Raw genomic sequence first — 13,518 nt, forward strand, 5'->3', positions numbered from 1 at the left:
GGGAATCTTTACCTCTATTTAGCGCATGTATTTTTCATTCCCTTCCTGTTTTATTCTGGATGATGTGGCGTTTCCTATGCGTGGTCCGGTCTCTGGCGTCGTCATGGCGACGCGTCCCTGTGCTGCCGCCTCCCCTCTCCTGCTCTGATGCGTCGAGTTTGGAGGAGGCGTGGCTTCACACGGCGCCGATCAATGACGATGCTTGCCCGGTCTCTGGCGTCGTCATGGCGACGCGTCCCTGTGCTGCCGCCTCCCCTCTCCTGCTCTGACGCGTCGAGTTTGGAGGAGGAGCGGCTTCACACGGCGCAGATCAATGACGATGCTTGCCCGGGCCGCGCACAGGAAGCGCCCATCACTGCCGCTTCCCCGTTCACTCCACTGCTATATAAAAGAATGCAAAGGCAGCCTAATTATGTTCCCCTTTGAGAAAGCTAACGCGAAACGCGCGTCAGGGGTCTCCTGCCCGCACCTTAAGGTAAATATGCTTTAGCAGCAACCTTTCAACATCGCCTGGATATATGCTGGGTTTATGTTTTTATTGCCACTAGTGCATATGCATGCTATATTACCCAGTATCCCCAATTTAGCTTGTCTTTTGCACTCCCATATGCTTTATTATATTTGGCACCTCTATATACCATTGCGTTTTTACTAATAATCAGATCTGTGCATTCCTGTGGCTTTACTGTTTGCTAGGGAATTATAAGACTATAATATATGCAGCATTGCCATTTGCCCTAAGTACGGTTTTTTTTGTGTGTCACGTCCCCCGTATAATTATGTCTCTATATATCTATGGATTTTTTCTGTGATATTTTATTATGTCATAATAAAGTTTGAATTTTTAGGCATTGCTTCCTTCTTCTTGTTGGAGAGTTCAGATTCAGTTTAGTTCAGTGTCAGCTGAACACACACAAACAGGTGACATCAGCGGGAGTCGCTGCTGCTTTGCAGTGCTATACTCTTATTCAACAGCGCCGTTAAAAGGCGTATCGGCGGTCGTTATGGGGTTAAATGTTTGGCCCCTCCATGATGTCCTGAGTGCCTGTACTTGGTTTGGTCAGTCATTCTGTGTTGACAGAGTCCCTTTAATGGTTTCTACAGTCAAAGAAAAGGCAACAGATTTGTTCAGAACAGAGGCAGATTGGCGAGGACCATGGTGCGTTTATACAGTGGGGCAAAAAAGTATTTAGTCAGTCAGCAATAGTGCAAGTTCCACCACTTAAAAAGATGAGAGGCGTCTGTAATTTACATCATAGGTAGACCTCAACTATGGGAGACAAACTGAGAAAAAAAAATCCAGAAAATCACTTTGTCTGTTTTTTTTTTCATTTTATTTGCATATTATGGTGGAAAATAAGTATTTGGTCAGAAACAAAATTTCATCTCAATACTTTGTGATATATCCTTTGTTGGCAATGACAGAGGTCAAACGTTTTCTGTAAGTCTTCACAAGGTTGCCACACACTGTTGTTGGTATGTTGGCCCATTCCTCCATGCAGATCTCCTCTAGAGCAGTGATGTTTTTGGCTTTTCGCTTGGCAACACGGACTTTCAACTCCCTCCAAAGGTTTTCTATAGGGTTGAGATCTGGAGACTGGCTAGGCCACTCCAGGAACTTGAAATGCTTCTTACGAAGCCACTCCTTCGTTGCCCTGGCGGTGTGCTTTGGATCATTGTCATGTTGAAAGACCCAGCCACGTTTCATCTTCAATGCCCTTGCTGATGGAAGGAGGTTTGCACTCAAAATCTCACGATACATGGCCCCATTCATTTTTTCATGTACCCGGATCAGTCGTCCTGGCCCCTTTGCAGAGAAACAGCCCCAAGCATGATGTTTCCACCACCATGCTTTACAGTAGGTATGGTGTTTGATGGATGCAACTCGGTATTCTTTTTCCTCCAAACACGACAAGTTGTGTTTCTACCAAACAGTTCCAGTTTGGTTTCATCAGACCATAGGACATTCTCCCAAAACTCCTCTGGATCATCCAAATGCTCTCTAGCAAACTTCAGACGGGCCCGGACATGTACAGGCTTAAGCAGTGGGACACGTCTGGCACTGCAGGATCTGAGTCCATGGTGGCGTAGTGTGTTACTTATGGTAGGCCTTGTTACATTGGTCCCAGCTCTCTGCAGTTCATTCACTAGGTCCCCCCGCGTGGATCTGGGATTTTTGCTCACCGTTCTTGTGATCATTCTGACCCCACGGGGTGGGATTTTGCGTGGAGCACCAGATCGAGGGAGATTATCAGTGGTCTTGTATGTCTTCCATTTTCTAATTATTGCTCCCACAGTTGATTTCTTCACTCCAAGCTGGTTGGCTTTTGCAGATTCAGTCTTCCCAGCCTGGTGCAGGGCTACAATTTTGTTTCTGGTGTCCTTTGACAGCTCTTTGGTCTTCACCATAGTGGAGTTTGGAGTCAGACTGTTTGAGGGTGTGCACAGGTGTCTTTTTATACTGATAACAAGTTTAAACAGGTGCCATTACTACAGGTAATGAGTGGAGGAAAGAGGAGACTCTTAAAGAAGAAGTTACAGGTCTGTGAGAGCCAGAAATCTTGATTGCTTGTTTCTGACCAAACACTTATTTTCCACCATAATATGCAAATAAAATGAAAAAAAAAAAAACAGACACTGTGATTTTCTGGATTTTTTTTTCTCAGTTTGTCTCCCATAGTTGAGGTCTACCTATGATGTAAATTACAGACGCCTCTCATCTTTTTAAGTGGTGGAACTTGCACTATTGCTGACTGACTAAATACTTTTTTGCCCCACTGTATGTAGGACTCTGGCAGCCGCCACAACTTACTGACATTTGCAGTGATCGGCTGAGAACCTCCCAGGCCGCACTTCCTTCACTCTACAGCTGTCACTGTGTCATCCTCACAACAAGTTATTACCTGACCAAACCTGCTCCAAATGACTAAAAGGAACAAACTGTGATATACTTACTATTTATATTCCATTATGGTGGCTCACGGCCTTTTTAGTGACATAACCTACATCATAATTAGGTTCTGTGGCTGCGGCCTTCGAGTAGCTGTGACGGTTAGTGACAAATCTGGGCACAGGTAGAAGTTTCGTTGTCTGCCATTAGTATTTAGATGAATCCCAAACTGTATTAGTATTTTGGGCTGCACATAGGCCAACTAAAACAGCGTCCCTGTTTAAGGAAGCACATGATATATGGGGCAGACTGTAGGGTTCAGGCCATTTTCTAGATAATAATCACTAGTTTCTAATCCAGCTCACTTTAAGGACTCACCTTTATTAATCAAAGACTAAAGAGACCGAGGAGGCTACTTCCACCAATGGCCTGTGATAGCTTCCACCCTGAGACACATGACTTACAGCAGGGTCATAATTGAATATAAAGCTTTATTCCAGTATAATTGTATAACAAAATGTTAAGCTTTATGTTGATGCATTAGAGAGGTGATCCAATACCTATGAAGCCCTTTATACCAAATTATTATGCAAAATGAGTTTAGGAGTGACAAGGTTAGAATTTTTTTGTTTGTCATTTAAACTCATTGATGGTGATGTGTGTCAGGGCTCTTTATATCACTGAAAGCAATTGCAGATACCTGTGCAAATTAGTTTGGCAGGTGTGTCCAAATAAAGGCAAGACTACTTAAGAAGGCTGTTCCACATTATTAAGCAGCCTACATTTTTTGCCAAAATGGGAGAGAAAAAGGATGTGTAACATATTGTGGAGTATTTAGGTCAAGGCATGACTACAATCAACATTGCCAAGACACTTCATCGTGATCATCGCACAATCAAGAAGTATGTAGCTGATTCCCAGCACACACGTGTGCGTGCTGATAAGGAAAAATTGAGGACTCTTTCCAACAGGCAATTGCGTCAGGTTAAAAGAGCAGCTGCAAAAATGCCTTGTCATAGCAGCAGACAAGTTTTTGAAGCTGCTGGTGCCTCCATCGTCCCCCGAACAACAAGATGCAGGGTCCTTCAGATGTTTGCAGCTGTACGTAAGCCATCCTGTCGACCACCTCTATCCACTGCACACAAGCAGAAACGGCTCCAGTGGGCCAAACGATACATGAAGACTGACGTCCAAACTGTTTTGTTCACCGATGAGTGCCGTGCAACGCTCGATGATCCAGATGGATGGAGTGGAGGATGCCTGGTTGATGGATACCCCATGAAAACACAGCTAAGGCGCCAACAAGGAGGAGGTGGAGTAATGCTTTGGGCTGGAATCATGGGGAGAGAGATTGTCGGCCCCTTTAGGATCCCCTGAAGGGGTAAAGATAAACTCCATAATCTATGTGGAGTTTCTAAAACGGCACTTCCTGCCATGGTTCAAGAGGAAGAACCCTGCTTTCCGCAGCAAGATCATTTTCATACATGATAATGCACCGTCTCATGCTGCAAATAACACAACTGCATTTCTGGCTGCTATGGGAGGACAAACTTATGGTGTGGCCACCATCTTCCCCTGACCTCAACCCCATTGAGAACCTCTGGAGCATCATCACAAGGAGTGTCTATGATGGCGGGAGGCAGTTCACATCTAAGCAACAGCTCTGGGAGGGTATTCTGTCCACATGCAAAATAATTGAAGCACAAACCATCCAAAAACTGACAAATTCAATGGACGAGAGAGTTCAGAAGGTTCTTTCGAACAAGGGGTCCTATGTGCAAATGTAACATCACCTAGAATACAGTTTTGACTTGAAAACTGTTTGATTTCATTTTTTAATAAGCTGATAATGCTTATAATTTCACAATTGACCATTTTTTGTTCAAAATAAAAAGGTTGAAAACTCTGCTGTGCATAATAATTTGGAACATGCATTTTGAGTGTTTCTTATTTTTAAAAATATACTGTTTTCATAGGCAGTTTGTTCAAAAACATTGCAATTATACTAGAATATTAGATGACTGGAAAATAACAATGACTGCAATTCATATAGGTAATGTAGAGAAAATATGAGGAAATATTTTTTGCATAATAATTTGGAACACAGTGTATATACCGATCTTTAAGGGTATGTTCACACTAGGCGTTTTTCAGCTTTTTTTCTGCAGCTTCTTTCCTGCTCTCTTGGCAGGAAAGAAGCTGTGAAAAAAAGCAGGTTTTGCTTGTTTTTTTTGCTGCGTTTTTGTGATGCTACATTTGACTTTTGTGCATGCTGATAAAGTTTAGTGCAAAAAAAATCTCATCCTATTCAGGTTTTGGCACAAAAAAAGCTGCAAAACCTGATACTTGTTTTTTTTGGTGTGGATTTTCAGTATTTTTTTGACCACCCATTAGGCTATGGTCCCACGATCAGGAAGTAGCAACGCTTTGGACTTCGCATATTTTCACTGTGTTCTAAGCACGCAGGTACATCCCCATGTGTTCACTGAACTGTGCAGATTTTCCACATTCAATACATTCTATTGTGGAAATTTCTGTTGCAGAGACTAGTGTCTTCGCAACAGAAATTAACATGCTGCAGCGCGTAAACCCGCACTGCGGGTGAGTTTACGCAGCAGTAAGTAGAAGCACAGTGGGCATGGGATTTATAGAAATCCCATCCACTGTGCTTGTACCGTACAATGCAGCATTTTGAACGCAGCGCAAGTGTGCTGTGTCCAAAACGCTACTATTCCTGATTGTGGGCATGTACCCTTACCTACAATGGGTAAAAAACACTGAAAGAAGTGACATCCTCTTTTTTGCAAAAAAAAAAAAATCATGCCAACAACAAATTTCTGATAACAAAAAAAAGCTGTGTGCTTAGATTTCTAAAATCTCAGACTTTGCTGGTATTGTAAAACGCCATTGAAAGTTTGCATAGAAAAGCACTCCTGAAACGGGGTAGTACTGTAGTCACGTCACATCTACGGTCAACGTCGTCCATTAATAACAACCTGGTTCAGTACGTGTGATTGAGAAGTGACCGCTGCCAAAGTCACCACTTCTAACAAAGCAGTCGCTTGACCTGAAATGAATTGTCGCCCATGGTTGGTGACAGAAGTAGTGTGAGTGAAACCAGCGCTGTCCGCTGATGACAGTTTGTTTGAAGACAGTGATGGAAGCGGTGAGGCAGCGCTGCTGTCACTCACCTTGCGTCTATCGCTGCCCTGTAACATCCTTAGAGAGATTTGAAGATTTTAAAGCAGGGGTCTCAAACTAAAATGGGGTCTGATGCCACTTTGGAAAATCCCCTTACAGCAGCCTGGCTGCACTGTTAAATATAGGGTGGGGCTACATGGCACTACAGAGGTCATGCTGCCAAAGATTGCCATGTGTAGCTGATTTATCACAGTGTTATACAAGTAAATGGCTTCAAATTGCGATGCCTAGTGCACTGCAACCCCACAGCCCCCATATATAAAATGTGATGGTCCTGTAGATTCCTTATATACAGTATGATGCCAACATAGCCCCCTATATACAGTCTCATTGCCTCACAGCACTTCTACACATATGATGGCTCCACAGCCCCCCTACATTCAGTATGTCACCACAGCTCTCCTACATACAGTATCATGGCTACCACAGCCCCCTATATAGAATATAATGCCCTACAGCCTCCCTACATACAGTATAATACCCCCTTGACACTTACCTCTTGCCGTGCGGTTAATCTCACAGACGGCAGTGTCACTTGGAGTTGCTATCCGGCAGGCGTAGACAGCTCAGGGCATGCTGGGTGATTTTGTTCAGCATAAACAGCCATGCACAGAGTGCTGTGCAGCCACAATGGTACCCAACACATTTAAAGACACGGTGCCGGTCTGAATGATAGCTGTCACCCAGCCTGGCCTACCCCTGGATGTGGGCAGCAAAAAAAATTGTTTTGGGGCTGCCCAAAAGGGTATCTGTCAGCATGACCTTACCCACAAACTGTTTTAAGTGTGCTGTAGCTCTTGCAAAGTAAAGTCCATTTAACCTATAAGGCCGGGATCACACTTGCAATTTAAACGGCCGAGTCTCGCATGGTAATACACGGCGCTGCCGCCGGGACTCAGGAGCGGGGCGTGCAGCTCCATGTATTGCTATGCGGCCGCACGCCCCACTCCTGAGTCCCGGCGGCAGCGCCATGTATTACCATGCGAGACTCGGCCGTTTAAATCGCAAGTGTGATCCCGGCCTAACTAGCAAGTTGGTTCCTATGTTACCATAAAATCGCTGCTTGAATAAGTATACAAAATGAAGCTGAAATGCTTTGGGCTCGACAAAGCACTTCCCAAACCTCTATCTCTCTAGTTCTATTCCCTTTTTAGCACCAACATCTCCTGCTTGATTAGCAGCACCTTTGCTTGAAGATATACAGCAAAGGACCAAGTAGTAGTTGTAAAGATGACGACTTTCACCACATCATGGAAAAATCTTTATTACTTCATGACAAGCAGTACAAAAATCAGTATCATTTCCACAATAACTTATATGTGGGGGGAAAAAATATGGAAATTTGGCGAAAATTTAGCAACTTTCAAACTTTTAATTTGTGACGTATATGACCTATTAATATGGGCATACATGTACTAATATGTATTAATATGGGCATACATGTTACACTAGTCCTACCTGTATGCCTCATATTAATAGTCCTGTTGCTGAGAAATGTTATATTCTTTAGGTTAATGATTTCTTCCAGGCTCCGGGGTGTGTGGTGCCGTAAGAAATCCCTGCCCCCTGTCTGCATTGTAATACTTACCCCACTCCCATCAGTGTCAGTTACAGTCGGTAAATGTTGTTTTAGATACAAGTTTTTAATTTTTGTAAGGGCTAGTAGGAAAAAATGGACCTGTTTGTTGTAAAAAAAAAAAAAAAAAATCCCGAGTGCGCCAATACCCTACATGTAAATGGGAAATACTTTTCAGGCACAGTGTACAGCTCAGAAGGGAAAGAGCGCCAGATTATAGAGTAGATCTTACTGTTATGGTTTGCAGGTGCCATGACCTCCTGAGAGAGCTCCTGAGGTGCCAGAACAGCAGAACTCATAATAAGTGACCCCATTTTACAAACTACACCTCCTGATTAATCTAGGGGTTCAGTAATCATACTGACACCACGGCTATGTCACAGGATTTTATACCATTTGGCAGTGAAGAAATAATAATTAAATTTACCACAAAAAATAGTTTTAGCCCCTGATTTTACACTTATACAAAGAGAAATTGATAAAAATGGCACCAAAATTTGGCCCACAATTTCTGTTGAATGTAGAAATACCCCATATATGGCGAGACTCAGGAGAAACAGAGCGCTATTTGCCTACTGGAGCCCAGATTTTTCTAGAGTAATTTGCGGACTCCATATACAGAGGCCCCTAAGTGCTAGAAGAGCAGAAACCCCACTCAAGTGACCCCATTTTGGAATTTATACCTCTTTGGGAATTAGGTGTATTGTTGATTTGACTCCATGGGTGTTTTCCAGAAACAAGAAGCAGTGGACGCTACTGAGTAAATTGAAAACTGACGTTGTACTGACTAGCAGGATGTAGTAACCAGTATGTTGTAGTAACCAGTACGTTGTAGTAACCAGTACATTGTAGTAACCAGTAAATAATGCGCAGCTCATGCTTCTAGAGAAATGCACCCATAAATTAGGAGGGCTCTCATCACTTGTATACACACAAACCCAGGAAATTGATGCTAGGGAAGGAAAGATCTACGTGCTAGTTTTTTTGTTAAATTGTATCTTTAATGAAATTAAGACTTATGATTCAAGCAGGAAAATTACAAGGAGCCAGGTACACTTAAGTAAAATACAAGTATACAATGTATAATTATAGGAAAACAGGACTAGATCCAAGATAGTGAATGCAAATGAGATTGCGATAGCCAGGTCACAACCTATAATATTCAGGATAATCAAATCATTATAATAAAATATCTAAATGGACCTAAATAAATCCCTAATTGAAAAGGCATGTAGTATAAATGCCTGTGAATACAATGAAAGTAAACTGAAATGCATACATTTAGTTTTGATCTGGATATAAGAATGCCACGTAGTTTTTCATGGAAATACCAGTAAAAAAAAAGAAATCCAGTAAGAAAGGAGTCCACAGGTCAAAAGGTCTATATTATATGCAAGTGCATTTTAATACCAAAAGCCAGTGGACTTTACTCAATCCTAACTGACAATCACTGATTGTGGATCACACATTGTGTCACTCAGATCAAAATATAAAGTCCCAAAAAATAGAACTTGCAAAGTGGCTAGTGCTTATATTGTGTGTGTGTAGCAGGCTACCACCCCGACGACGCCATTTTGTCTGCGCAAAATATATGGTAAATTGAATGGTGTCATTGAAACAATGGTGTCCCACACAAAACAAGCTCTCATATGGCTAAGTCGGCATAAAATAAAGGTTTGGTTTTTGAAAATTGTGGAGGAAAAAAAATTACAAGAGCAAAAACAAAACAAAAATTGCTGTGTAATGCAGCGGATAAGGTGAGAGAACAGCCTCACTATCTATTGGTCCAGTCACAACTTATATGTTGGCTTGCATCTTCACACTGCACTTAGATAGCGTCGTGTTGCCCTCTCCCATAATACTACTCTTCTTATGAGCACACATCCAATTGCTTAAAATGTTTAAGCACCACTCCAGCATTTTTTATTTCCAATTAGAAATGTAGTATAGTTCTCCTGATGACCTATGCCACCTATGCCCGCCATTACGTACTGTAGCTTATGTATCTATGTTTACGACCACTAGCAACTATCTGTCACTATATGAGTGGTCATGACCATGGATACCTAAGATACTGCAATGCCCTGAACATGGGGTAAGCAACATAGGTTATCAGGAGAACTACGCTACATTTCTAATTGGAGGTATTAGCCAATATTATTATTATTACTACACCTTTTAACATGCATGTTAATTTTTATTTTAGCGCCCAAGTAATATAAATGCCAAAAATACGTTTTATATTTAAAATACAGTTTAATAAATATAAAAACACATAATAAACAATGTACAGAGATACTGTATATCATTTCAATGCTGACACAAAATGTCTTGTTAAGGGGGGGAATGCCCTCAGAAAAGATGCCTGTAAAGGGGCTGGCAGCTACTGGGCAAGCCCTGGTTTACCACTTCAGGACAACATATTTAAGAAAAAAAAGACAAATTGATACTCTCCTCCCATAATGATGCCGTTCCAGCAATGTCGCCGCTACTATTCTCAGCATGCCGTGTGACATTGTTGTGTAACACTAAACTGCTGCAGCCTGTACTATTGTAGCCAAGCAGACGGAATACTGACCCGCAGCCGCTGATTGGCTGCAACAGTCACGTGACAAGACTTTCCCATGGACCACAGAGAATAGCAGATCCGACATTGCAGGAACAGTTCTGCCGCGGGAGGAAAGTGTTGATCAATTTTTTTTATATGAGGCACTGAAGTGATTAAGTGGGGGGTTGCTCAGTAAAGGACCACCCCTTTGGGTAAAGCACAGCACTCGCCTATATTTATCAGCGCCAGCGGGCATAGTGGTACTCTATATGACCGCTTATGGACTGTGACACCAAGCATAGATGCAGAATCTAAGAGGTCATAAAATGTGACTAATATCACGTTTGGTCATTCGGCTTGAGAAAATTTTGGTATAAGAATGTGCCCGGATAAATATAATTTTTAGAAAATTTGCACGGGCATCTTTAATCCCTTTATACGCTCATATCACAAATTGTGCAAGTTACGAAGACAATGGACAAGAGGCTCATGCTGCCCGAACACAGGAACAGCCCCTCTCGTCACGCTGCCCGAACCACAGGAACAGCCCCCCTCGTCACTCTGCCCGAACCACAGGAGCAGCCCCCCTCGTCACGCTGCCCGAACACAGGAGCAGCCCCCCTCGTCACGCTGCCCGAACACAGGAACAGCCCCTCTCGTCACGCTGCCCGAACCACAGGAACAGCCCCTCTCGTCGTGCTGCCCGAACCACAGGAACAGCCCCCTCGTCACTCTGCCCGAAAAACAGGAGCAGCCCCCCTCGTCACGCTGTCCTAACCACAGGAACAGCCCCCCTCGTCACGCTGCCCGAACCACAGGAGCAGCCCCCCTCGTCACGCTGCCCGAACCACAGGAACAGCCCCCCTCGTCACGCTGCCCGAACCACAGGAGCAGCCCCCCTCGTCAATCTGCCCGAACCACAGGAGCAGCCCCCCTCGTCACTCTGCCCGAACCACAGGAGCAGCCCCCCTAATGACAAACATTGCAGCATTTTAGAAGAAACAGTTGAAAAGAAGTAAGGATGGGGAGAACAGTCAACTGGGCGGCTCCTTGATGGCTTCTCCCCACCTGGTTTGACTGACAGGTCTCTTTTAATTTGAGTAAACAGAGAGAGACCTGTCAGTGATGACCTCAGTAACATACAACCTTTGGACAATAACTGCATGTAAGTTAGCGCTTCTGACATTCACGCTGTCGACTGCTCGAGCTGTAATGTTCTTGTACCACTCAGAATGTCGATCGGGAGGCTCTCTCGTGCCTGTTGCATTCGTCTTCTTGCTCTCTGGAAAGCATCTACAATAAAATTAAACTTAACATAAATGGAAATGGATTTATCCTTTCTAAATAGACACTAAGCTGAACGACTAAGTCCTGCTGGACCTTCAGCAGCGAGCGATGCCACAATTCTTCACCAATAGCACACTATAGCGGCAGTTATAGATTAGTCTGGACTAAGTCCATAATTAGGGAACAGAAACGACTCAGCTACACGGATAACGCCGAAATGAAATAACAGACTTTCAGATACGTCCATAATGAAGGTACTAGATGGAGGCACAATGCTATCGCATCGGGAGGGCGGTAATGTCACGATGGGGGCAGGCTTTGCAGCGTTGAGAATCTCTCCCCCCATGTGCTCACCCACCTATCCACTCTCTCTTTCCCCATGTGTGCTGACTTCTCCCATCTGTGCTCTCTTCTTTGACCTGTCTACCCCATGTGCTATCCCCCTTGTCTGCTGTCTCTCTCCTTCCTGTGTTCTCCCCTCATGCGCTATCCCGATTGAGCTGTCTCCCCTCTGTGCTCTGTCTCTCTCATCTCTGTGTCTGACCGTGCACAGAACATACCACAGCTCCTGGGCAGGGGAGGAAGCAAAAGACAATACTGACATTACAGCAGGAGATCGCAGAGGATACATTTTGTGAGGTAAAATATTGTTTAAACACAGTCATTGCTGTAATGTCAGTATTGTTTTTTGCTTCCTCCCCTGCCCAGGAGATGTGGTATGCTCTGTACACGGTCAGACACAGACAACTTTTAAAATGAACTTTCATTTGTGGAAAAACCCCTTTAATGTGACAGGCTTTCTCTACCTGTAGACACGTTGCGCATCTGCCGCTGGGATCAGCCAAATGATTCACTGCACCTATGCGAAATTCGCGCAGGCGCAGTGCGATGGTGTTCTGCTGGTGGTACCGTGCAAGAAACTGCGTGAGTGCGACTGTGAGTGTGTGTGTGGTGCAAATGGTGTATAGAGTGTGTGTGTGTGGTGCGATAGTGTTCTGCTGGTGGTACCGCGCAATAGGTTGGTACCAGCAGCAGTTTCATATTGTGACACCCATCACTTGAGTGTCCCAATATGGCGGTCGGTGAACTTCCTCCGCTTGAATTCTGGGATAGGGTGACATCTGGACAGAACAGGAAATGAAAACATTACAAGGCAATTATATAAATAGAAGAGTGGTGACACAAGGGAGCTATGGTGTCAGCAGGGGGGACTGTAAGTAGTGACATGAGTAATGAAGCCTGAGTAACAGTGGTACACAGTAGTGATCTATACTGTAACTATTATTGCTTGGTGGTTATTAAGGAAGAGCCTATATTGTAGCAGATGGGATTACTGACACATTTCCAGTTTGTGCTGCAAATAAAACTATGAAAAACTTGCATCAAAATACAAACAGTGAATTAGCTCCAAGATTAGTGCTACGTGACATATATATATATATATACACACACACATACACATATATATACATACACACACACACATAATAAAATGAACTGGAGTACAAGTTGGTATGCACGCAAAATAGGAGCTAGTAAGCACAGTTTTTGATAAAAAAAAAAAAGAATAAACGCCATCCCACCAGCTTCAAGGTGTACCCAAATTCGGGATGGTCCTAACCTGTAATATCAAGTCCTCAGCATGCATCATAGTGACGTCCTGTGTTAATAAGGGCTCAGCAGAACCAGGTCCTAAATATGGACACACAGCTAGTGGGGAGCTTTTTAAATGTAATATCCAGCTCAAAAACAAACTACACCGAAAATAATGAACTAGAATATAAGTTGGTATGCATGAAATATATATATATATATATATATATATATATATATATATATATATATATATATACACATATATATACATATATATACATACACACACATATTGATGCTGTATGTGGAATCACTGTTGTACCTTTCTTTCCTTAGTGAACTAGAACACACACACACACACACACACACACACACACACACCCCTTACACTGAGCCAAGCAGATCATAGAGACAGACTGC

At 43.2% G+C, this 13,518-nt stretch overlaps 1 protein-coding gene across 2 annotated transcripts in view; it reads right to left on the reverse strand.

Annotated features, from left to right (window-relative positions):
* Positions 1-9,903: 9,903 nt before the first annotated feature.
* MKS1 (MKS transition zone complex subunit 1) overlaps positions 9,904-13,518 on the reverse strand; it is an 84,657-nt gene continuing 81,042 nt past the window's right edge. For both annotated transcript variants that reach the window (XM_073565751.1, XM_073565750.1), the window contains one exon: positions 9,904-11,508. In XM_073565751.1, coding sequence (XP_073421852.1) covers positions 11,402-11,508 — 107 coding nt within the window. In that variant the 3' untranslated portion in view covers positions 9,904-11,401. The remainder of the gene's footprint in view (positions 11,509-13,518) is intronic.

The sequence above is a fragment of the Dendrobates tinctorius genome, unplaced genomic scaffold (assembly GCF_039654945.1).
Source record: "Dendrobates tinctorius isolate UK_male_01 unplaced genomic scaffold, ASM3965494v1 ptg000016l, whole genome shotgun sequence".
NCBI lineage: Eukaryota > Metazoa > Chordata > Amphibia > Anura > Dendrobatidae > Dendrobates > Dendrobates tinctorius.